General features: G+C 44.7%; 1 protein-coding gene across 5 annotated transcripts in view; it reads right to left on the reverse strand.

Annotated features, from left to right (window-relative positions):
- Positions 1–27,195, reverse strand: part of DAPK1 (death associated protein kinase 1) — a 210,851-nt gene that overhangs the window by 92,073 nt on the left and 91,583 nt on the right. For all 5 annotated transcript variants that reach the window (XM_003279033.3, XM_003279032.4, XM_030809146.1 and 2 more), the window contains exon 3: positions 9,763–9,984. In XM_003279033.3, coding sequence (XP_003279081.2) covers positions 9,763–9,984 — 222 coding nt within the window. The remainder of the gene's footprint in view (positions 1–9,762; positions 9,985–27,195) is intronic.

A 27,195-nucleotide genomic window follows, 5' to 3' on the forward strand; every position in this document is an offset into this window, starting at 1 on the left:
TATGAACAATTTGCAGGACCTGCACCACCCCAGAGAGTGGTGTAGAAGAGTCCAGTCCCTGGGAAGGAGTGTAAGAATAGTCACCTGCCTGGAGCTGTGAATAAGCAGCATTACCTCAGTTTCCCAAACTTTAACCACGATCATGGGTCTTTCTTGGAGGTAAGCAGAGATTCCAAATATTACTTATAGCTCATGTATTCAGCATGGAGAACATCATGGCAGATACTAAAGTTATGACTATATCCTAAAAACTACAGATCTATGAGCTCACAGATACCACATGGGGTTTGTTTGTAAGACTCCTATTGTCTCAGTTTTTCTTAAGACCATGCAGAAACAAAATAATCCACTTCAGTGAGTGAAAATACCTATTTAATAACATTAAGGGAACACGTTTCAACTGAACTGGCAAGAAGTGAGAGTGTGGGGGAAGACACACACAGGGTTTTCTTTCTCAAGAGAATGCCTGGATGGAAAATAACCTATTTTACATGATTTAGCTCTGCTTTGAAAGGCAGAGACTGCTGCCAAATGCACTTTACTTCTCTGCCCTTGCCTAATAGTAGATATCTGAGGAGCGGGATGCCAGAAGTGGAACCCACAAGAGCTCTTGAAATTACCTTTGTGAATAAAGACAAAAGTTCAAAAAGTCAAAAGAGCTGGCTCGAGCTCAGAAAAGAGAACAAATGTGGCAGCAAAAGAAGGCATTGAGGAAGTCAGAGAGTGTGCTACTGTGGTTCGTGAGTGCCCAGAGAGAAGCAGAGACAGGGAGACTGAAGGGCTCTGCGCCACACACCCCATTTATCAGCTTCCCTAAGTCCCGACCACCACATTCAGCTCTGTACAATTTTTGCCACTTTTAAGATCCTTTGAAACTATCACTTTAATCACTGCATGTGTTTCTTGAAAGGCTCTTGTGATTCTGATCTTGCTGACCAAGGCACCATGTGTTCGTCTACATACATGCACCATGCTGACATACAATGAAAAACAAAGTTGTATTTGCATTCTGATTATTTTGCATCTCAGTTTGGTTATGAAAGAGAGAGTGAGCCAACTGAACCGTGATCCTACATAAAGCGACCTAATATTGCACAAATGTTTGAATACAACTTAGCAGTTGTTTGTGATGGGCAAACTGAATTCTAGAAATTATTAACTTAGCCAAAGTAAAACACAGAGCTAAAAAGAAGAGTTGTTCAATTAGGCACAGCATTTCAGTTTTGCAAGACGAAAAGGCTCTAGAAATCTGTTGCACAACAATATGCATAGAATTAACACTGCTGTACTGTGCACTTAAAAATGGTTAAGATGGTAGATTGTATGTTGTTTTATCATGATTAAAAAAATCAGTAAAATTTACCTTTTTAAATATAAAAAATGCATTATTCACTCCACGCTCTGCACTTGGCTACAACCATAGCAGACTGCACTAATTAAATGGAATTTCCTGTCACAAAGAAAGAGAGAGAAAGCTAAATGGGGTTACTCTGTTTTAAAGATGTGCTTCGAAATGGAAGCAGAACAAATAAGGGGAGACATTTAGGATTGGAGAACCAAACCGCCTTGATTTCTCTGGAACAATCCACTATGCCAATACTTACTTGGCCATCTTAGCACTTTTACTTTATAATTCTTAACATGGTAACCCTTCAGACATGTGATCCAGAGCCACTTGGGTGACCATCCTGAAGCAGGCCAGAACCTGGTGATGTCCATTTCTTCCTTATCTTATGTTAGACTCCAAACCCCCATCCCCTCTCCAATCCTTCTATGCTCAGGCTATCTGCAGGGAGTAAGATGTATGTATTGCATCATTTTGCAGTTACCCGATGGCATTACCATAATTAGGCATTATGTTTTGTTTTGTTTCTAACTTGCTTATAGAATTTTAGATTAACATGCGAGTAGGTTCCCAGTCCAGGAAATCTAGTTTCTGTCAACTGGTGCCTCTGTGTTAGTTTCCTAGGCCTGCCCTAACAAAGGACCACAAATGGGGTGGTTTAAAACAACAACTTGTTATCGCATAGTTTTGGGGGCTGGCAGTCCTCAGTACGTTGGCAGGGCAGGTCCTTCTAAGGGATCTGAGGATGAATCTGCTCTATGCCTCTGTCCTAGTTTCTGGCAGGTTCCTTGGCTTATAGATGCTTCACTCCACTCCTCTGTCTCCACAAGGCCTTCTTATAAGGACACCAGTCCTATCAGATTAGGTTCTCTGTGCTACTCCAGTATGACCTCATCTTAACTAATTACATCTAAAACAATCTCATATCCAAAAAGGTCATGTTCTGAGATACTATGGTGCTATGGTTTGAATGTTTGTCCTCTCCAAAACTTAAGTTGAGATTTAATTGCCATTTAAGAGTGTTGAGAGGTAGGGACTTTAAGAAGCAATTTAGGCCATAAGGGCTCCTCCACCTTCATGGGTCGGTTTAGTACCTTTAAAAAAGGGCTCCTGGGAGTGGGCTCTTGCCCTCTTACCACGCGATGCCTTTTGCTATGTTATGACAGTAAGAAGACCCACATCACATGCAGCAAAATGGACTTCCTGCCTCCAGCACTGTAAGACATAAACTTATTTTCTCTATAAATTACCCAGTCTGTGGTCTTGTTATTGCAAAACCCAAAATGAACTAAGACAGGGACATAGCACTTCAACACATCCTTTCTGGGGAGCACAGCCTCTCAAAAGATGAACCCAGACCAGCAGCATCCGCATCACCCGGGAATCTGTTAAAAACGGAAATTCTGGCTTTCAAGGTTAGGAAAAAAGAAAAAATTGAAATTCTGGCAGGGTGCTGTGGCTCACAATTGTAATTCCAGCAACTTGGGACGACAAGGTGAGAGGACTGCATAAGCCCAGGAGGTCGAGACCAGCCTGGGCAACAAAGTGACACTCTGAAGCTACAAAAAATAAAAAATAGCTGAGTGTGGTGCGACACACCTGTAATCCCAGCTACTCAGGAGGCAGAAGTGGGAGAATCACTCAAGCCCGGGAGTTCAAGGCTGCAGTGAGCTATGATTGCACCACTGCACTCCAGCCTGGGTGACAGAATGAGACCCTGTCTCAAGAAAAAAACCAAAAAGTCAATACTGAGCTGGGCCCAGTGGCTCATGCCCAAGTCCCACCTATTTAGGAGGATGAGGCAGGAGAAGCACTTGAGTGCGGGAGCTTGAGGCCAGCCTGGGTAACACAAGGACACCCTGTCTCTGCGAAAAATAAAATTGAATAAAAATGCAAATGCCTAGGTCCCACCCCAAACCCACTGAACACAAAACTCTAGAAGCTTGCCAAATAGTCACACAAGCCCTTCAGGCAATTCTGATGCATGCTAAAGTTGAAGAGCCACTGTTTTAAACTGTATATTTAAAAAAATCATTTTATAATGCTAAGTGTGCATCCTGCCCTTCCCATAGAATCACTAACCCTTTGAGGCAGTCTTTCTCATGTTACTTCTCCTATAGTAGTGATCAACTTATTGCTTACATAAAACAGGCTAGAATTTGGAAGTCTGTGCAAGACATGCAATCTTCAGATGTTTTGTCTGTTCATGAATACTATGAACTGACTGCCAATATTAAAAATCTAGATTACAGACTTTTCCTGAAAAAACTGGAAGAGCTGACAACACTGACTCCAAAATTACACACAAGAACAATCAACTGATTGGTGGCTGTCCCTTCGGGGTGGGGCCTCAGGGCTCCAGTGGGTCACAGTCTCCACGGCTGGTGCATCCCTGACACTGAGGCTTCATGGAGGCCAACCATCCTCATTTACATTGTATGCCTAGCCCCTAAGGGCACTTGGGTTTTAACAATGGCTGGGCAGACAAGAGCCAGACAGAAAAATGCATAACTATCCACAGACCAAAATACTTAGCTGTTTCTGAGCAGCAAGTTTAGGAATGGAAAGCTAGAAGCCAGGGCTGCTGATGAACAATGCCACACACTTTAGAAATAGCATCGACTTTAAGTTCTGTGAGTTTGGCTTCGCCCTTCACCGGATAACAAGGCAAGTTATGAAATGATTCAAGCACTGAAGATAAAAGTTTTGTAGTGGCTTGCCCGTGTGACGATGTGTGGGTGAGCTGCAACACAGTAAGAAGAAATTTTGGTATCGGCACGACTTCATTAGAGAACAATGAGACATGGAGGACATGAAACCTGAAATCGTGATTTTAAGAAATCACATTTGCCTCCTTCAGGTATATGCTATGCTGAGCTGCAATGACAGATCCTCTGTGAAATGATTCTCCAGTGAAGCAAGTGGGGGAAAAACACATGACTTTAAAGCGACTTTCAGGCTTGCAAAAATGGTAAAGGGCAGATCCTGGACTGGGATTTGACAACTGCACCATTAATGCAGATCCCAAATAGTTTCTGTACAAAGGACAGAAAAGATACCTTTTTGGGTCAGTGGCAGTGGTTCATGAAATACCAAGTGAAGGGGTAGTTTGGGATGTTTATTTCAGTGGGAAGGATGGGCCTGGAGTCTAGAGGAGAGAACTCACATATATAAGGTAGAGACAAGTACAAGGCTTCAACAAGGGGACCCGTTTCATCAGTAACCCTCAGAGGAAGTTCGACTTGCCTTGGAGTTCATGTCAAAGCAGTAAATCCAAAAACTATATCCACTCAAAAATTACTGAGCCAGAAGATTCAGACAAACAGCCACTATTACCTCATGGGGTTATATTCTGACAAGTTCTTCATTTTGATTCTCTCCTTAACCACCACTGTACTTCAGCATTCTTAAGAAAGAAAAGTGGAAATAGAATCTGTCACTGATGACTAAAGCTTCTGTTAAAGACATTAGAATTTAGGATGATAATTTTCTCAAAGGCAAAGATGACTGTTTCTCCTGGACAGATTTAATATTTTCAATAGTCTATTAAAAATTATAAAACATAACCTCCGCCGGGCGCGGTGGCTCACGCTTGTAATCCCAGCACTTTGGGACGCCGAGGCGGGCGGATCACGAGGTCAGGAGATCGAGACCACGGTGAAACCCCGTCTCTACTAAAAATACAAAAAAATTAGCCGGGCGTGGTGGCGGGTGCCTGTAGTCCCAGCTACTGGGAGAGGCTGAGGCAGGAGAATGGCGTGAACCCGGGAGGCGGAGCTTGCAGTGAGCCAAGATGGCGCCACTGCACTCCAGCCTGGGCGACAGAGCGAAAAAAACATAACCTCCAAAACAAGTATAGCAAGAAGAAAAAAAATTGTAACACACCTCTTTAAGGTAATGTAAATATATAAAAAATGGGACAGACTTCCAAGATAATAGTAAGGGTGCACTTTCTGTTCTTAGGTACTTAGTGCCACTGTATTATCAGGGTTCTCCAGAGAAACACGCATTGTACTGTGCATATGCATCCTACGCATCATATGCATATATAGGAATTTGCTCACATTATTATGGAAGCTAGCAGGTCCCCAAATCTGCAAGGTGAGTCGGCAAGCTGGCAACTCAGTAGAGCTGATGGTGTAGTTCCAGCCCAAGCCAGCAGGCTCAAGATGCAGGAAGAGCTGATGCTTCAGTTTAAGTCCAAAGGCAAGGAAAAGCTGGTGTCCCAGTTCAAAGCCACGTTAGGCAAGAAAAATGGTCTCTTACTTAGGGTCAGCCTTTTTGTTCTATTCAGGCCTCCTGCTGATTGATGGAGCCACCCACATTTGCGAGTGTGTTCTGCTTTATTCAGTCTACCAATTCAAAATCTAATCTAATCTCACCCCAAAAACATCCTCACAGGCATGCCGAGAATAATGTCTGACCAAATATCTGGGCTCCTCATGGTCCAGTCAAGTTGACACATGAAGGCAACCATCACAACCCCTCAGATGCCTGGGTGGTGAAGAGGCAAAAACAGTCAGCTCCCACGGGACACTAGAATTTATGAAGAGCAAATAACCAGGGACCTGTCTAGCCCTGTGAAGGAAGTGGCCAGCTCCTAAGGGCCCTCCCGCTCACTCCATCTAAAAGCTGTTCCTAGTGAGATGGCTCAGCTTTCATTTAGGGTCATCAAGCAGTTAACAATGTAAAGCTGTATGCCAAGATGCAACTATTAGAAAGCCTACAATTGAAAAACAGTACAGAGCCCCACTGGTAGAGCAATTGGAATTCTCACCCATTGCTGCAGCGACTGTAAAACGGTATGCTCACTTTAAAAGACAGCTTGGCAGTTTCTCATAAAGTTGAACATACATTTACTACATGATCCAGCAATCCCAAGATCTCTAGGTATTTGCTGAAGAGAAATAAAAAGCTATGCCCACACACAAGTCTGTATGCGAATGTTTGTAGCAGTTTTACTCATAATTATCAAATACCAGAAACAACCCAAATGGGTGAATGGATTATAAAAAATCCATACAATGAAATCCTACTCAGTAAAAAAAATGGACTCACTCTTCATGCACAAATCTCCAATGCATTATGCTGAGTGAAAGAAGCTAGTTTCAAACACTTGTATACTGTATGATTCTATTCACTGGACATTTTCAAAATGAAAAAACAGTAGTGATATGGTTTGGCTCTGTGCCTCCATCCAAATCTCATGTCGGATTATAATTCCCAATGTTGGAAGAGGGACCTGGTGGGAGGTGAATGAATCATGGGGGTGAACTTCCCCCTTGCTGATCTCCTGATAGAGTTCTCAGGAGATCTGGTTGTCTGAAGTGTGTAGCACTTCCCCCTTCTCTCTCTCTTCCTCCTGCCAGCCATGTGAGGATGGCTCTTGCTTCCCCTTTACCTTCTGCCATCATTGTAAGTTTCCTGAGGCCTCCCCAGCCATGCTTCCTGTACAGCCTGCAGAACCATGAGTCAATTAAATCTCTTTTCTTCATAAATTACCCAGTCTCAGGTCTGCCTTTATAGCAGTGTGAGAATGGACTAATACAAACAGTGATGAAGACCAGCTCAGGGCTTGCCAGGGGTTAGGTGGTAGAGGGCAGGCGTGAAGGAGTAGTATTAATACAAGGGGTACTAGAGTATTTAGGGGTATGGGAACTGTTCTGAGTCCCAATTAGAGTGCTGGTTACATGATTTACATGTGTTAACTTTCATAGAATAACACAACCCTACTCCAACACTATATTTGCTGTATTATAAATAAAATTTTTACATAATCAAATGGTAAAAAAATAATTACATGCCACCCAATTTAGGCACAGAGTAAATGCACCTAATGGGAACTATCTATGAATTGGGGTCAGACAATAGAAGCTGAATGCACAATATGTACACGTAGAAAGGCACAAGAGGGGCAGTGACTCATAGGCATCACTCAAATATTTTAGTATGAAATGAGAATAAGTGGCATGCTTGAGTCACTGGGCACAACCTGGGAATTATTTGAAAAGGCAGAATAGTTGTGATTTGTTATGTTTCTTTTTCCAGGCACTTTGTATTCACTGTCTTAAGGCAGGAAATGTAGGCTTAAAGACAAGAAAGGATTTGCCCTGGATTTTGAACCCAGTTCTGTCTGGTTCCCCAGCCCCCATCTTCACTCTAGGCTGTTGCCTCCCAGGAGCCACATAAAGCCACAGTGAGGATTACACCATGATTTGTTCCTTTTTCTCTGTCGTACCCTAAGCAAGTCCTTAATCTCCTGGCCCCTTAAAGCTCTGTTCTTCCTTTAAAGCAAGAGTTCTCAGTTGCGAGGGTGGGAGGATACGGGGGGAGCAGGAGATTTTGCCCCCAGGGTACATGTGGCAATGTCTGGATATATTTTTAGTTGTCACAACACGGGGGAAGAGTGCTACTGGAATCCAGTAGGTAGAAGCCAGAGATGCTGCTAAACATTCTACAATGTTTAGGACAGCCTGAAGGAAGAGTGATTCAGCCCAAAATGTCACTTGTGCCAAGATTGAGAACTGCTGATTTGGAAGGGGGGAGGAAGGGAGGAAGTAAGGAGAGAGGAAGGCAGGGAAAGAGAAAAGGAAGGGAGGAAGGGAGGAAGGGAGGAAGGGAGTGAGGGAGGAAGGAAGGAAGGAAGGAAGGAAGGAAGGAAGGAAGGAAGGAGAGGGAGGGAGGGAGAGAGAGAGGGAGGAAGGAAGGAAGGAGAGAGGGAGGGAGGGAGAGAGAGGGAGGAAGGGAGGGAGGAAGGAAGGAAGGAAGGAAGGAAGGAAGGAAGGAAAGAAGGAAGGAAGGGGAGATGGAGGGAGCGAGAGAGGGAGGGAGGGAGGAAGGAAGGCAGGCAGGCAGGCAGGAAGGAAGGAAGGAGAGACAGAAGGAGGAAGGAAGGAATGAAGGAAGAAAGGAGAGAGGGAGAGAGAGAGAGGAAGGAAGGGAGGAAGGAAGGAAGGAAGGAAGGAAGGAAGGAAGGAAGGAAAGAAGGAAGGAAGGAAGGGGAGATGGAGGGAGCGAGAGAGGGAGGGAGGGAGGAAGGAAGGAAGGAAGGAGAGACAGAAGGAGGAAGGAAGGAACGAAGGAAGAAAGGAGAGAGGGAGGGAGAGAGAGAGAGAGGAAGGAAGGGAGACAGAGAGAGAGGAAGGGAGGGAGGGAGCCTATTAATCTCATCTACAAACCAGCACAGTGTTAGGTATTTAAAAATTCTTATCTCATTTATCTTCCCATAAACCATCTGAGATATTATTAACCCCATTTTATGGTTAAGAAATTTGTAGCTGAGACCCATAAAGAAATGTGCCCAAATCTCAGTGATGAGACAAGATGCCGTGGGGACCGCAGGCACCTGGGATTGCAAAGTCGAGGTACCTGCAAGGTGGCGCCTGGGAGCTGGCCTGGCAGCTCTGCCAACCTTCTCCTCTGGTCTTGAAAATCTCTTCTTACGCCTAAGGTATCTGCAAAGAAGGAGGCCATTGGATCGCAAAGAAGGGGACTGTTGGATGGGCAACAGGGCAAATCTGAATTCAAGAGGCTGAATTCAATGGATGGAGCCTGTCATCACTACGAGCCACTGAGGATTGGTTTGCCTTCAAATCTTCTTTGGTTCCATCCATCCCTCCTCCCTCAAGGCACTCACATCTCGCCTCCATCCCAAAAGCCCGGAGACAGAGCAGATGTGCGCCCCAAGCTGGCTTCCTGTCCTCTCTCGCCAGCATGTGCTGCTGGACTCAGCCACAGGGAGTGGGGCCCCACTCAGCACAGCAGGCAGGAAGCTGGGGACCGGAGGGGTGGGAGAGGGAGATGAGAAATGCCACAGAATAACCCGCTGCAATCAGTTTCCCATAATAACATCCGATGGGCATGGCTTGCCTGAGAAAATCAGCAACTTGCTTTAAAAACAAGCCCTTTTTGAGCGATTCTGGCTCAATTTTACCCATTCTTATAATTAGTGTTGATGGAATTAACAGTTAAAAATGGGGTTCATGCATTTAAGATGGAGGGGGAAGAGATGGGGGAAGAGATAAAGATAACAGAGGAAGAAAGGCAGAAAAACAGAGAGAGGACAGGAATAGAGTGAGAGGGGAGAAGGACATATGTTTGAAGCTTAACAGGAAACTCAGAAAATAGATGTGCTCATGACAAAGATGAACCCCAGAAAGTGGTGAACCGCAAGACTGGGAGACGCTCTCGCAAACTGGGTGAAACCACAGTGATGGGAGCTGCTCTTTAGAGTTTGTTCTAGATCCCTGCAGCTGGGTTTCAGGTCAGGCAGCAAGGCATTGTTCTCACACACCTCATACAGCAGAACCAATTCCTGATCCCTCTCTTGGGCTCACTGTGGCGTGGTCCAGCTGGAACGAAGCTGCCAGCTGATGCCCACCATACCCTCTCCCCAGCCTGGCCCAGGCAGCACTCACAGTTCCAAGATCAGAATGACGTCCGTCTTGTTCTCATAGACCTCGTGCAGGGTGATGACATTGGGGTGCTGGATCTCCTTCAGGATGCTGACCTCCCGCTCGATGTCCTCGCGGCTCACACCCCGCCGGCTGGACTTAGTCCTCCTTTTCTTGATGAATTTGGCGGCATACTGGAGGCCGGTGCTTTTCTCACGGCATTTCTTCACAACCGCAAACTGTCCACTGAAAAGAGAAGATGGAGGATTCTTTATCGTTCATAAAAAAAAACAGGATTTGAGTGAGGACGTGGCATGGTGCAGAGGGGGACAAGAGAACTGTGAATAGGAAAGTTCCAATTGTGGAAAGTAACAAATTAGGTAGGGATGTTTCTTATCATCATTCAGTTACACTAAGCCTGTTTCTTTATAAACAATCCTGCAAGGAATATACTTTTAAAGTATATTTTATTGAAAGAGTGATCATGTCTCCATTTCTGTCCTCTCCTCCTTCCCTCCCACTTCAGGTCCTGGGACAGCAGCAAGGAGCTCTGTGATCTGACCTCACTTCCAGCAAACTCTTTTCCTGCACGTCTAGTCTCTGAGCCTGAAAAACAAGGGATTGAGACCAGGGAATCGGTAAAAAAAAAAAAAAAAAAAAAAAAAAAAATATATATATATATATATATATGAAGTCCTGCCTTCAACAACATATTTCTAGCACCAATATTAACCAATTTAAATACACAAAACAGAAAAAGGTCTATTATTTTGTTCACAATTAAGCGACTGATAAGTCATATGTACCAAATATTTGTTGGTCACTTCTCCAGCATTATCTCCCCTCTCCTCCCTTCTCAAGGTATTTCTACCCAGGGATGTTTGTGGTTCTGGGGAAGCCAATTCCACTCCCAACTGTAAATATGGATCATGTGACCTAGGCTGAGCCAATCAGTTCACTCCATTCTCCTGACCACAATGCCAGGTAAGACCCTTCAGAGGATGCAGAGACACAGGCTTTCTGAGACTCTTTTCTCTTTTGAGTGTGCTAGAACCCCCCAAAGCCGCTGCCAACTATCTTGGGACGACGAGGAGGGCCACTCTTAGTTTGAAGACAACCACTGCAGAGGCAGAGCCAGAAAAAGGAAAGAAACCAGGTCTGCAGTGACACCATGGAGTTGCTGGATCAGCCCTGGCCTGAAACCATCTGCCTGTGATGTTTCAGTGACATAAGCCAATAAATTCCTTTTATGGCTCAAGTCAGTTTGATGGGTTTTCTACTTCTTGCAGAGGAAAGTACCCTAAACGCCACAGCAAATAACCAGATTCCCTTTCCCATATATTAAAGACTATAATAACACAACTTGACTCAAAATAATAAGGGGTAGGCAGTAAGTGGGTGAGACAGTGAGAGGTACACAGGCCCCCCTGATAGTCAGTGGAACACAACAGAAAGACCCTCTTGGACCCATGCTGGTGCCCTTCGTTCTTCCCTAGTGCCCGAGGAAGGGTCGATCCACGCATCGCAGGATCTGTATGTTTCTTGGTACCTGCTGGAGAACTGCTATGTAAAGAATTACCACAGGTATTTTTAGCTGGCTCTATCCTCACATGAAGACAAAAGCCAGAAAGAAAAGCAAATTTAGGATAATATTTTGATGTTAAAGAATGGATACTTTAAAACATTACTCATTTACTTTAGCAGTAGGAGGCCAGTGAAGAAGAAATGCAGAGAGGATTACCTTTATAGCCGTGTCAAATTTTTTGCATGACAGGTTGTTAATACCCGCTTTCCCCCTGCAGCAGGATAGCTGAGAAGCTGAAGAATAAATCACACTGAAATGCCAGCACCGACTGCCTGTAAACTTGCTACCTTAAACAGTTATGGGCTCTATGTAATGACTTTATTACAACCAAAATACAATTTCTCTGAGGAGTAAAAACCTTTCTTTATTGTGGGGTGGAGGGTGGCAGAGATGGGGCATATGGAGAGAAGAGGGAAACCAGCCTGAATTCAAAAGACAGTCAGCTGCTTCCTTTAGAGTCCGGGCCCCTCCTTACAAAGATGTTATTGTGTCCCCACCAGGCAGATTCAAAACGACCCAGGATAGGGAGGCCAAGCCCAGGCCAGCCAACCAACAAGCAGCTGATAGTTCCAGAGGCTGGGCCCATTCATACCTCACACATGGCCATAGCAACTTGTCTCAGAGACTTACAACTCAAGGCAGACTCAGTAGTTTCAATCGTGGTGCTTTAAAATTCAAAACCAAAAAGCAGAGAAAGAGAGAGAGAGAGAGAGAGACAGAGAGAGAGAGAGAGAGAGAGACAGACAGACAGACAGAGAGACAGAGAGAGAAAGACTTTGGGAGGCCGAGGCGGGTGGATCATGAGGTCAAGAGTTCGAGACCAGCTTGGCCAACATGGTGAAACCCCGTCTCTATTAAAAATACAAAAATTAGCCAGGTGTGGTGGTGCGTGCCTGTAATCTCAGCTACTCAGGAGGCTGAGGCAGGAGAATTGCTTGAACCTGGGAGGTGGAGCTTGTAGTGAGCCGAGATCGTGCCACTGCACTCCAGCCTGGGTAACAGAGCAAGACTCCGTCTCGGGGAAAAAAAAAAAAGAAAAAAGAAAATACTTCTGGCAGGAGAGTCACAAAGAATTTCAATGCAAGCCTAGATACAAAGACTCTTCCATGTGCGTTGTCACCTCCAAATGTTCTATATTGGAAGTTTCTCCATTTTATTTATGGGAAGATGGTAAGTAAAGGCAGGTTAGCCCTGATGGCAGGATGAAGGCAGATGCTGAATGTCATGTGTGCTCATGCCCGGGTGAACTGTGACGCCTTCGTTTACAGCGAAACCTGGGGAATGCACTCTGTCACCTGACAATGGATCCCTCACTCACACTGCAGGGTCCCCACACGAAAAGTGCTGGCTGGTGAGGAGGGAATAAGAGCTGGTGGGTAGGAAGGCTCTGTGTGGATGCTGGGGTACTGGCTAACCCTGACTGCAGAGAGTAAAATGAGGGTCTAGAATGAGCTTGAGAAACTTGTTCTAGACCTACTGCAATGTCACCTCTTTTAAGATACCGTTCCCTATCTTCCCTGACACCCCTAACAATCTATTCCCTTTCCTCCAATCTGCCATATCCCTGAGTCGAAAGAGTCCCCCGTACCCCTCAGGGGCACCTGCTGTTTTCTGCCCATTCTTGCCTTTCCCACCCTCCCAGACTGCCAATGCCTGGGGGACAAAGGGCTGCCAGGCTCATCTTCACATCTCCCAAGGCCCTGGGTACAGACCTACTTCATGTAGTCCATGCACAACGCACATATGCTGCAGCTGACGCCTGAATCTATAACCCTGAGAACCCGAGGAGTTAGACAAAGGGTTCTGCATTATAGTTCAACAGACTTGTGTAGCGGCTAGGAGCCAGCTGTGTAACCCAAGGTTTATTTAGGACTTAGCCACTCTAGGCCTCAGTTTTCTTATCTGTAGAGTGGGCATAATAAGTGCCTGTCTTGGAGGGAGTAGGATGAAATGAGCACATGAAGTGTTTAGGACAGCACCTGACCATAAGGAGTCTTCAGTAACTGTTAGCTATTATTAATCTGTGACAACTGGAGTTATTTTCATCAGCACACTGTTGCCTCAGTCTCACAGTGATGCAGTATTATCCCCCCAAGTACCTACCTCTCATGACTGCCAGAGAGAAAAGAGCTGTCATAGGACCAAAAAAAAAAAAAAAAGCCCACGAAAGGGCTGTACTGTGCTAACGATGTGTACAACTATTGCTAAATCCTCACTCCCTTCCTCCTTTTGCTGCCTGTCCCTACCCAGAGGGTGCGTTGCCACTTATAACTGCTCAGGCAGGCTGGCCTTGGGAGCTCAGAGTCACAAGCTGAGCCAAAGTGCCAGCAGCCAGGCCCACCTGGGGGCCTTTGTGTATGCTGGGTAAGCCTGTTAGGCATTTCCATAGCACAGTCTCCTCAGGCAGCCAGCAAACTGTGAGGACAGACTCCTGGAGGAGCAACTCTTCCCTAATCAGAGTAGTTTGCTTTGTGAGGTCTAATTCGAGTTGGACTGTTGGTGAATTGCTGCTCCGATCCCTTCCTTCCTAGGCAGCTGGGCCTGGACCCGCTTTCCACCCTGGATCGGGACTCCTTTTGGGGGACACTTCCTCTTCACCCATCCTCTGCCTCCCCAAAGACAACAACAACTTAAAAAAACAGCTTGTGTTTACTCTTCTGGTGAGAATTCCTAAATCGTGTGCCCCCCAGAGGAATACTGTGATTCAGCTTCAAGGGCAAGCTCAGACAGACCAGGGAGCAAAGCGGCCACACACAAAGCAGCAAGGCCACTGCCGCAACCATGCTGGGGGCGCTTGTCCCTTCTGCCCCATCCTCACACCCATGCACTGAGGCCAGTCAGTAATTAACAACGATACGGATGGCTGCATTATTAATTAATTGCCATTAATACAGCTAGGGCTGTTCAATGGATGGGGGAAGGTAGCTCTTTACTGGAAAACAGAAATTCTTTGCATGCTATGACATTTTATTTTGATAAAGCAGTACAAGTGATCCTTATTATTCATGGATTTTGTACTTGTGAATTCACCTACTTAGTAATTTTTTTTTTCTTTTGTTGAGACAGGGTCTCACTCTGCTGCGTAGGCTGGAGTGTGGTGGTGCAATCACAGCTCACTGCAGCCTTGACCTCCCGAGCTCAAGCAATCCTCCCTCCTCAGCCTCCTGAGCAGCTGGAACTACAGGAGCATATCACCACACCTGGCTAATTTTCTTTTCTTTTTTTTTTTCCAGAGATGGAGTCTCGCTCTGTTGCCTAGGCTGGTCTCGAACTCTTGGGCTCAAAGCAGTCCTCCCACGTCAGCCACCCAAAGTGAGGGAATTACAGGCATGAGTCACTGCAGCAGGCATAAAATTTATTTGTAACCTCCAAGTCAATATTTCTGGCACTTTCACAGTCACTTGTGGACATGCACGGATTGTGGAAAATTGGAGAGGATCGTGGAAAACTGGAGAGGCTGCTGCACACGTTCCTAGCTGAAGTCAAACAGCTGCCTTCTTGCTTCGGCTCTCACACCGTAATCGAGTGTGCTCTCCGCAGCCCATTTAGTGTCACGTTTTTTATTGGTAATTTCACTGTATACAATGACCCCCAAGTATAGTACTGTTGTGCTGTCTAGTGTTTCTAAGCACAACAAAGCTGTGATATGATTCAGGGAGAGACTACATGTGTTAGATAAGCTTCATTCAGGCATGCGTGATGTGCTGTTAGCCGTGAGTTCAATGTTAATGAATCACATATATATATAATAAGATGTCTTTAAACAGAAACACACATAAAACAAGGTTGTGCAAAAATGACAAAAATGATTTGACCAGAGACTCACAAGAAGGTAACCCTGGGTTTCTTTTAAGAGCAATGGTTTAGTGTTTGCAGTGAATTTCTAGAGAATAACTCTCACACATAATGAAAGTCAACTATATGCCAACTTTTTTTTTCCAAAAAATGCACTAAAATTCTTTATCATTTAATAACTGACAGAACAGTCTGTTGCATTAGATATAGACATCACATTAATTTTAATATTAAAAACTTTCCACTAAATGTAATAAACATTTATTAACTACTCATGGTCAGATCCAGACAAAGATAATGAGACACATTCTTCCTTTAATGAGTTTTATATTAAAAAACTTGATTCAAATGTAATCACCAATTTTATTAAAAAGAGGAAACGCATGGCGAAAAGGAGCAAGCTTCATAAAGAACAGGCTGACATCTAATTTCTCTGTCTGACTCACTAATATATTTAATCTGACTACTACCTCTGCAGTCACTGAAGAAACTGTAACCAGGATTATATGCAAGGCTCTTTACACATATTTCTTTATTAATAATCACAGCTCTATGAGATACACATCGTCATCTCTTCTGACCAATGAGAAAATCAGGTCTCAGAGAGATTTTTAAAGATTGTCCCAAATCACTGAGCGAGTAAGTTGCATACTAAGAAATGAACTCAAACTCAAGTGTATTTGCCTCCAAAGCTCCAGGTACTGAGCCCCATTGCTGTGTGGACCTTGTACATATTATGTTTGTCATACAAGTCATCTCACTGTGAAGTTACAGACAGACTCCAGCATCACTCTAGGAAAGTGTTTTGTGAGGGGAAAGCAAAGGGCGGGGGTTTGTGGTTAAATCTGTTTGGGTCATGTTGCTTTCTCCTCCCAATTGAAGACACACAAGGTGTTTTAATGAATTAAAACTTTTGCTTTAAGATGCTCTGAGGTGCCATGCAATAAAAGTACACCACGTTTGTGCATTCAGGAAGCATTCTAGTAACAATCAGAAAGAAACCCAAGTTGATTCTCAAGGTCAAGGCATAAGGATGGCAGCATTCCTGTTTCTGTAGGTCTTCTATAGTTCCTGGTGCCTTAAAAAGAAACCTGTTTAACTTCTGTTTAATCCAGTCAGTTCTTACTGTCAACTTTATTTGTGGGAGGCTCTGTTCACATGGGAGAATGAAGGTGTGGACATACAATGTCAGAGAAGACGTAACATTCAGAATGGAAGGAAAAAGCATAATCTGACTGGACATGACAATTAATGTCTCTGCTGCATGAGCTGGTGCCAAGCCCAGGGTCTAACCTTTTCATTGCTGGCCCTGATCCAGACACGCCATTAGAACAAGTTCTCACCCGGAGCAGGTGGGTGCAGATCCAAAAAATAAAGTGACGAAAACAGCATCTCCTTCTTCATGTTTTTACTTTAAATATGCATCTACCCAATACATATGCAGTTAAAAATTATTTATGGTAACTAGTATTATGATGAATTCTCTACATTAATGCTGGAAACAGATCTGGTATAAATCTAACAGCTGATATGTTCCATCTTTACACTCCTCCCAAGTCTTTGCAATATGGTTTCTCATTAACACAAAATAATTTCTACTTTTGAACTCGTTATCAAATCCCTGGCTCAGTTTTAGTGGTGGTTGATGGGTGATCTATTTTTGTAGAAGACTTTTGCTGCCAGAGTAGCAGGCAGCTTGAATTCTGCCAGAATATTAGAATTACAGGTTGTAGGTAAGGGGTGAGGAACAGAAACGGTTTCTCAAGGATGAGTTAACATCTGATAATAATTCACATTTACAGCAGGAGATAAGACCCTGAGGGTTTACAGACTAGGGGAGAGACAAGCATGAAATACTTCACTGTAGGAAGAGGAAAAAAGGGGACGCAGTTGCTGTTGCAGAGAGGGTGCAGTTAGGAGACCCCTGCCCAAGCTGGCCTCCTAGGCTGTGCCCTGAAGGCTGAGCGTGATTCAGGAGTGGAAGAAGGTGTGTGTTTAGGGACAGGGTTTCCGAGAGGAGGAACAGCGTGAGCAGAGGCAGGAAGGCATGAAAGAGCCTACTTCGTATTTCTAGAGGAAGAGAGGAACGGCAGGGAGGCGTCAGGTCAGACACACAAACAGGGCCCTGTGCAGATGGAGCAATGTCAGCCCCAGCTCTGCCAATAAGTTGAGAAAGCAGGAGGCCTCTCTGAGCCTCAGTTTCCCCATCTGTGCAAGTATGATGACAACATGAAATGAGGCCATGCATGTGAGCGCACACTGTTTTCTCTAAACACATCAAGCACATGGAAAGGATGAAAATTACCAAGCTGTCTAAGCTTCGTAAACTTCTCAGAGAAGCCAAGAAGACAGGATTTCAGGAGCTGAAAAGCAGCACCAAACTTCTCCTTGACATTTTTCTACGCAACAACTTTGAAATCTAAATGTTAAGTCTCTACATTTTTTCCCCCATTGGAACTCAACAAAGCTATTTTCATTTCGGACGGAGACATATTTGGTTTGCCTCCTTTGGTCCTCAAAGGCCCCTGCAGCTTTGCTTAGATGCTGAAGCTTTCAGCTGGAGGTAGGTGATGGGAAGCAGACAGCATCTTCCAAAGATGGATTCAGCCATCTTTCTATCCCACATGCTCTCTTGAGTGTGACCCTCCAGTCTCTAACCCTTGAATCTGAGCAGGCACCAGTAACTTGCCTAACCCACAGAATGTGGTAGAAGTGATCCTGGAACTTCTGCCTGAGTTCTTAGAAGCTCTCTCTTGGAAGCCAACCAGCATGCTGCGAGAAGCCTAGGCTGTGTAGAGAGGTCACATGCAGTTGCTCCCGCCCGCAGCTCCAGCTGAGCTGACAGCAGCTGTCAGAGGCCAGGCACGTGCGTGAGCCGTCATGGACATCTGGGCCATCAAGTCTTCAGATGGCTATAGGTCCAGCCAACCTCTCAATGAGACCACCTGAGAGACCCAGGCAAAACCCCCTAAGCTGGGTCCAGGCATCCCACAGAAGCATGAGATTTAAGAGACCATCATAAACTGTTATTTTCAGCTACCACGTTTTGGAGTGGTTTGTTACGCAGCAATGGGTCGGCAGAACAGCACTGAAGAATCTGGGATGGTGGGTTTAATAGATCACCCCAGAAGTTGTGCAGGGGAAGGACTTGACAGAGAAGGTGACTAGGTCGCAAGCAGCCTCACAGGAGAGCATGGGAAAGGAGTGAGGGTGTCCAAACCACCCTGAATGCAGGCCCCGTCCCAGGCTCAGAAAAACGGGCCCTCTCATCCCATCAGCACGCATGGATTCACTTTTCAAGTTCTCTGCTTCTCATCATGGCAACAATTTCCCACCTTTCAAGGAAAGTGCTGCGTCATTTAGGAGGGACCTCAACACAAACAACAAAACCCAAAGACCCTCACTGAGATGCCTTCAGTGTTCTGGCTGGGCAGGGCTTGTTGCTGGCCTCCAACTTTACCTTCCCCAGTCTCTGCAGTGAAGCAGATCTCCACCCTGGGAAACACACAAATCCCAAATGCTATACACGATCCAGTAAATGCAGCTACCTAATCTTCCTCCTGCCTGGTGTGAATGCCCAGTGCGTACCTATACTGACTTCACCTTTAGCAGAACGCATGTGAAGAGGAAACACTCTCTCTGCACCTTCAGTGGGAACCCCTTCTTTGATCCTAACCCCAACAGGTTCACGGATTTCAGCACAGGATGAAGGCAAACCCTGTATGGGAACTCAGTACTTCAGCACCAAGTGGTACACAATTCCCTTGGAATGTAGCCCACATTTGGAGTTGTTCTCTTTCTGCCCTTTGAGAAGCTACGAGGCAGAGGAAAGCAATACTTTTTACCAAAAAAAAAGCAAAGCAGGTGATTTTAAGAAAATTATTATTATCATGAAAAAAAGTACAACCCTCCAAGAACTATTTTAAACTAATACAAGGGCTCAGTTAAATGGGCTGTGATTTGCAGAGCAAGCAGCTCAGGTTGCCACGGCACCAACAGGGAGAAGCGGAGTTTACTGAGGGGATAAACAGCAGTCCGTCACCCTGGGAACCAGAACAACACACAGAGGTAGGAATGAGATGCAGAAAGAGAAGCGCGAACAGCGCAATGGGCCAAGGAGAGCAGAGGAGACGTCGGTCCCTTGGCGAAAGCATCCTTCCAAGGACAAGGTCTCCTGGAAGACTGCAGAAGAGAAGAAAGTGGCATAACCGAGGACCCAATGCCAGCATGGGTCGGGCTCCATGCACTGGTTTGGTATTGCAAGTGGGGACAAAGAAACCAAATATGCTGAGAGTCAGGTAGCTCAAGATACCTCTTTATCATTAAGAAATTTACAAACCAGAGCAGCTGAGGATTAAACTGAGGGGAAATTAGAAAGATAGCAGTGGGTGCCTTCATTCACTCCCTCTTGTTCCTATGATACCTCTTTGCAGGAGGAAGGTCCAAGATCCATCTGGAAGAATATTTCCCAAAGTGGGTCTTTGGAGCTCATATAAAGAGATGCTGCTTGGAGAAAGGGTGTCATGGCCAAGCAAGTTTAAGCAAAAGTAGGTAAACAGAGTCACAACAGGGTGCTCTATGCAGGACTCAGCAAACTGGCCCTTTCCACGAGGGGCAATAGCATTCGGCATTTCACATGGTTTGGGGTTGCTGTTAACCACAAAACCTTTTTCCTTCCTTACATATTTTTGGTTATGAAGTATTTTGAAGTCCAGTTTTCTTGGGAAGGTGTGCTTTGGTCCTCTCTCCCAGTTAAATGGGCAGCTTCCTGGAAGTGGACTCTATATTCACTGTTTCCTTTGCATTTTCACACTTTCAGATTATTCCCTAAGGCAGGATGCCAATCACAGTGCCTGCTCCTTCATGGGCTGGAGGGCCAAGCACAGAGTTGGAGGTGGGAGGTGCCCAGGTGGATTCAGACCTTCCTGGGACTGACCCATTAGAAGGGTGTGGACCAACTGACTCAGGCCTGGGAGAGGAGGCCACCCACCTCCTCAGGCCTGGTGCTCCTTCTGCCTCCTTCTGGCTACTGGTGAAAGGGCTGCTTAGAGGCCACAGGCAAATCTATGATGGATTCAGCCCTCTTCACCACTTGAGACTGGCAAAGGATTTGGAGTTTTTCTTTTATTTCGGGCAGGCAGTGGGGCTAGGTATTTTGGGTGGCAACTGAGAGCAGATGGACTGGGTATAGAGAGCACATATTGGCCATGACAGCTACCTCCAAGGAAGAGCATGGTGGTGATAGGAAGGAGCCCGGAGCCTGGCAGACTCCTTAGAGCACAGCCCTGAGCCTAGAGATGCATCACTGCCTTCCTCTAGGCCCAGTTCCTTCACTTTCTGGGACTCACTGCCATAGTGAATCCTACCTGCTTCAGATATGGTCCATGACTTCAGGAATTTACTAACAAGACACGTCAGTGCAACAGACTTACAAGTGCCCAGTGGGCGGTGTGCAGAGTGAGCAGGGGCCCTGACTCCAGCTAAAGGATACGTGAACTGCACCCACTTTACTCAGCACCATCCCTAAGACCTAACACAGAACACCCGCCTGCTGCTTGCTGTTTGTTTTTGTCTGTAAAGCCACAAACAACGGAAAGGAAGGAAGAAAGTAAGTGTTGGGAAAGCATAATTTGATACAATCTAAACAGGGCCTCTGGTGGATCAGACAAATAAAACAAACAAAACAAACAACAGCACTCCATATGTTTTCTCCAAATATAGTAAACCCTACATCAGAATCATAGCTGAACTCTTGAGTCCAGTTTTACGGAGACTAAAATGCCCTTATACAGAGAAGGTAGCTACAGATTACTGTTATGCCAGGATCGGCTGTTCCATTTCAATGAATGCTGACCACATTGGATGACTGGAGGTCAGAGCTTCCTGCCCCAAGACCCCAGTTGAGCCCCCTGGCTCTCGAGTGGTTCTGGCTAAGACTCAGAGAGGTCAGCTCCGTGTTTGATCACTTTGACTTCACCATTCTATTGCCTTGAGCCAATCCTATCATTTGATCATCCTGACTTTGTCATGTAATCCCCTTTCAGCCAGCGAGTCAAAGTTAACTGGACCATAAGGAATGATTTGTTCTCAACTTGGCAAGCTGCTCTCGGCTGAAAAAAAATTGACAAAGAAGGCAGGAGGTTCATGTAACTTCATGGGGAAAGAGAAGACAAACAAAAAGCTAAGCTGAAGTTCCTTATTCCATGGCCAAAAGAAGAAGAAGAAAGTCAGATGTGTTTAGGGTGCTAAGATTCAAGACAGGGAAGAACCAGCTAAAGGGAAAGAAAAAGGACAGAGCTTGGTGGTCTGATGGCATAGGTCATTACCGTGTGAATACTCTACTAAATTGCCCAGATTAAAATACAAATTGTGAGATACTCTCCTCCAATATTCACCCTGCTCAGTTCTGGAGCATGAGAGAAGAACAAAGGAAGATGAACAAAGAAAGATGTCTAAATATTTACATGGTTTCTCCTCGTGATTTAAGTCAAGATACTATTCGCCTGCATGTTTTTAAAGGGTAGGTTTGGGACCCTCTGTCAGGCTTTGTCATTGGAAGAATTAGCTCCACCTCATACTAGGAAGTCTGCTCTGAACTGACGGAGAGTTTGCACTCAGTGTCTTGGGAGAAATTCAAATATGCCTGGCACTATGTGGCATTTAGTGCAGTTGGGTGGCCAACATGCTTGGGAGACACCATTCACAGGTCTGTCCTGCTCTGGAGACTGAATACAACTGAGGGTAGCCAAGCTCCTTTGGGGTCTTCCGTGTCTGGGGTTGCAAGAGTTACAGGCCCAGGTCTCAGGGAGGCAGTGAGTGGGTGTCTGGCTGTCAGCCCGGCAAAGAAGAATCCTTTTCACAGTGCTCTAGGCCAAGCCATTTCCCATGATGTCTACAGATCTGTCACCTTGGCTCTGAACCAAGTGGGGACTCACCTTGTGGAGGAAGTCCAGGGGGAGGAGAACATGGGGAGGGGATCGCAGGGTCACTTCAGGGCAGGCAAGAAGAGGCTGGCAGGGAAAGGCACTGCTGGAGTTACCTGAAGTGACAGCCACTCAGATAAAACTGAAAGATGATAAGTTAAAGAGAAACCGGAGCTCCCGGGAAGCCTGAGTATTCTCAATGGAAGCAGAACTCCCTGGAAGTCAGCCACAAGGCTGACTTCACCCCCACGGCCCGATCCAAGCAAGCATGCAGCTTATCATGAGAGCTAGGGCAAGACTGTATCCACCACGGCCAGGACAGTAAAGAGACCGATGGCGTTAACTCTCGGAAGTGCCACTTTTGAAGAGAATGTGTCACTAATTAAGTCTCAGGTCAAACACTAAACAAAATAAAATACAATTAGTGTGAATGCAGTTTGGAGGTGGTATCTCCTGAAGCAGGGATTGTAAACCTGATGACCTTTCCATGGACCATTGCTTCCAAAAAAGTGTGGAATATGACTTCCATGGGACATGAAGTGATCATCACTGGGGGGCTTTAGAAGCTCTGTGGATGGAAACATAATCCCCTGGCAGGGAAGGGGGTGAAATGGGAAGTCCACTGGTAGGCGAGAAGGGGGAATGACCTCTCCTACAGCCCATGCTGGGTTTTGGTGGGAAGCCCTTTCTCTTGCTGGGTTTCCTCCTCATCATCTGCAGTGGGCTGGGGGCTAAGGAGCTCTATACCCCTCCCAGCATGGGTGGCCTTGGACCCTGCAGAGCTGGGGGTCAATATGGTCTTGTCACTTGGATCAAGAGGCTTTGCTTGTCTGCAGTGATATGGAAACACTGAGGCCAGACAGCCTGGCCTGTTTAAAGAATCCACCATACTCAGCATAATGGGGCCTAAAGGAAATGGTGGCAATGGACCTGGAGCGGAGGACGGTCTACCAGAGAAGCAAAGATGCCTCTAGTTACACGTGTATCACTACAGGCCTCCTGTTTCGACTTTCTACTCCAGGGTACTGACTTCCATAGGGCTCTGCAACGCCTCCAGAAATGAAGGCAACTGGACTTTCAGGTGAAGAGGTGGCTTCACGGTGGAGGTAAGCTCTGAGCAGAAGAGGCTGGCTACAAAGCTGTACGATCTTAATAAATCAAAATCTGGAGCTTACTTTCCACTTAATGGGTGTGTGAATACACAATAATAGAACTCATTTTTCCAGCTACTTTATCATTTGTTAGACATGAGATACATCGCTAGTCACTACAATGAGAACCACAAACAAGTAACATGAATACTAGAAGAACCGGTTTGTTGAGTTTACATTTTAATTTGCTTCATAGTGACCCACCAATGCATTAGCTTTTAAAAAATTTTTAAGCACCCTTGTATATAGGATTCTTTCTGAAAAATTAATACCACTTTTGAATCCCCAGAGCCTAACATAGTATATTGGAGAAATTTTTACTATTAATACATGTTGACTCTCAATGCTTTATCGGTTCCTAAATTTATGTGCTGACTACCTATCTGTTTAAATTGTTTCCACTGACTTTCTGAACATGGAAAAACAATTGCTCCAGCATTGAAAAACATCATGCAAGATGCCAAGATGCCCATCATTTGCTTTAAGAACATCCTGGCCCAGGGCAGTCCACATGCGTTTACTTTTCTCATTTACTGGGCTCCGATTATTTTACTAAGCCCCAACGGGCCCTGTGGGAGCTGCCTACATGCTTTTAGAAGCCTAAGGGACAATCGGTGTATTTCAGATCCTGTACATCCATCTGAAAAGCAAAAGTATAGGACAGACCTCACATGGGCCATTGACAAACTTCAGGGCAATTCTCCTGGTCTCCTAGAGGCTAATTGTTTTAACTAAGCAGTTGCCTTCAGCCATTTCAGGTAACTGGGTAGATTCCCTAATTGGAGCACAACCTAAATATTTTGTAAATAAGAATTTTTCATAGTCATTTAGTAATTTGTAATTGGCCCTTGAAAGGATAATGCAGTTTGTTAACTCCATGAGGTCAGATTTCTAAAAATTGGGAAACTGGAAAGTAGGACTCAAGATCTTGTATGAATACAACAGAATGGCACAAATAGGTGGGGTGCAGTGGCTTACGCCTGTAATCCCAGCACTTTGGGAGGCTGAGGTGGGAGAATTCCTTGAGCCTGGGAGTTCAAGACAAGCCCTGGCAACATAGTGAGACCCCATCTCCATAAAAAATTTTTAAAAATTAACTGGGCTTGTGGTACACGCCTGTATTCCTAGCTACTTGGGAGGCTGAGGTGAGACGATGGCTTGAGCCCAGGTGCTAGAGGCCACAGTGAACCATAATCATGCCACTGCATTCCAGCCTGGGTGACAGTGAGACCTGTCTCAAAAAATAAACAAAATTTTTTTTAAGTAGCACAAATTATTCAGGAAGCCTCAAAGAACTGAGAATTGGAAAAGAAAAAAAACTCCAAAACTTAAGTTTCAGTTCTGAGAAAGAAGATGGATGGAAAAGGGTTAAAATGGCTGATCAGAGTTGATGGTGGAATAGGAATATAGGACACAAAATTAGGCAACTCTTTTAGCTTCCTTTTTCTTTTTTTTTTTTTGAGGCCAATGATCTGCACTTGGGAAAGCATCAGGAAAACATTGTTAAGGTGGAACCAAAGCTTGAAGTAAGAAAAGAGATAATAAAAGATTGCCTGTTAGGTATTTTTTTAAAAAATTCGAGTCTCCACGTCTGAGTAAGTTAAGTCACAGTGTGGCAGAAGCAATCTCATATCATTGCTGGCAATCATAGGCAAATACTAATGAGTGAAGCCACATTGATGTTCAAAGGGAACCAAATTGGAGCCCTCGCCAAGATTAATTAGCTTATTAATTCCTAGAAAACATCAAGAATCAACTTTTGATCTGATGAATTAGAAATACTTAGCAAATGGTCAATGAGAAGCAAGAACTTTCCCCTTGCCCCAGTTGGGTTGTAAGAAAAGTAGAATGGAAACGGATATAGATTTTAAAAGTGTTTTGATGTCACCAAGGCCTGTGACCTCATTTTTCATGATATTTTGGTGGATGAAATGTGAATCACCATATGGTAGATTTTGGTGAGTGGAGTGCAGGCTCCTGTATTTATGCTGTGTCCTCAATAAGGTATTTTTCAGGACATCCTGGCCCTGATACTTCATTAGATATGTCATATGGAAGCATATTTATCACACTTTTGAATGGCTAAGAGAGCCAAAGAGGAATGGCTAATATACTCACTGACAGAACTTGGAATCTAAATTCTCCCAAGAGGCTGAATAATCAAATTTGCAAAAGGAATAAGCAGGAATTTCTGTATTTGGGTTCAAAGAAATGAACCTCACAAGTACAGGATTGGGGAGGCCTAGCACAATAGCAGTTCATATAAAAAAAAAGTACTTGATGGTGCTAGCTGACCTGTCTAGTGTCACAAATGACACAAGTGTAGTGTAATCTCCCTGCTAATGGTGTGAATGCAGCCCCTGGTGAGTTTAAGGGGTGTTGTGCTCCTGTGCTCGAGTCTGGGCCCTTCATTTAATGGGAAAGATGCTGATTATATACATGGCAGTCAAGAGAGCACAAGCATAATAAAGAAGGTTTTGCTTCTGGGCATGAGAACTGTCCATATCGGAAAGGTGGTAGTTAGACCATCTGCCATGAATTCACAAACGTATTTCAGCATCAAGTGGGAGGCTGGAATATGGTCTCTAAGATTCCTTCCAACCTTAAGATGCTCTGTACTGGCCGGGTGTGGTGGCTCACGCCTGTAATCCCAGCACTTTGGGAGGCCGAGGTGGGAGGATCACCTGAGGTCAGGAGTTCAAGACCAGCCTGACCAACATGGAGAAACCCCGTCTCTACTAAAAATACAAAAAAAAAAAAAATTAGCTGGGCGTGGTGGTACATGCCTGTAATCCCAGCTACTTGGAAGGCTGAGGCAGGAGAATCACTTGAACCCGGGAGATGAAGGTCATGGTGAGCTGAGATTGCACCATTGCACTCCAGCCTGGGCAACAAGAGCAAAATTCTGTCTCCGCCCCCCCCCCCCCCCCAAAAAAAAGATGCTCTGCACTAATCTGGATGGTTCTCATGGAGATTTTCGTTTAGTGCACTTCTCATTTAATTAAAAGCATACATAGCATGGAGTAAAGTAAAAATCCTGTAATAGACTTTCTTCTTCATGCATTTTCTGAATCTCTGTGATCATGATGTTTCCAGACTGAAACTTAAAATAAATCCATATTTCCATCAACTTCTCTAGTCTCTATTTGGAAATATATTTTATGCATCTGTGCCTTCTGAGTGACAGAGAGTATCTACAATCTGAGAGGAAATGCACAGTTGGGAGAAAGAATGCTGGATGCTGCCCTCCTCTGCCATTTGCCATCTGTGAACGCTGATCCTCACAACCTTTGCTGAGTCTCAGCATGGTCATTTGGGAAATAAAACAAAACAAAACAAAACAAAACTGAATTGAATAATGCTTAGCCTATAGGGCAGCTGTAGCACTCAAAGGAGATAAAAAGGTATGATTATGTTTTAGATACTGCCTGCTACCACACAAATATAATGTTAATATCTGGAAGGGTTTAAAAGACATCACAGCTCGGAATAGAACCGCTGTGTCTATATCCAAGGATCCCTAATAGGTTTAGGTCAGTTTCTAACAGGGGATGGAAAGGAAGGAAAGGATCCTTTTTCAACAGGATTCAGAAACCACCAATTCAAGTCTTCCAAAACTAAAACTTAGCATAAATATCCAGACAGATAAAATTATTTTAATCTCCTGCATGGCATTATGACTTATGCACTTTGGAGGCAGAGGGCTTGCTTTTATATCCTGGCTTTGCCATTTACTAGCTGTGTGATCTTGGGCAAGTTCCTCAACCTCTCTGTGACTCAGGTACCTCACTGATCGACAAACAACGTATTAACCATATCTTCCTTAAAGGGCTGTTGTAAAGATTAAATGAGTTATATATGTAAAGCTCTTTCAACAGTGCTTGATATGTAATAATATGATTACTATTATTGCATATAGTTGCTTAAAACCACCTGCATCTTTTTGGCATGTGACAAAGCTCATACATTGTTCTATTGGGGAAAATGAGAGAAGGCAAAAACT

This window comes from Nomascus leucogenys, chromosome 1a (genome assembly GCF_006542625.1).
Source record: "Nomascus leucogenys isolate Asia chromosome 1a, Asia_NLE_v1, whole genome shotgun sequence".
NCBI lineage: Eukaryota > Metazoa > Chordata > Mammalia > Primates > Hylobatidae > Nomascus > Nomascus leucogenys.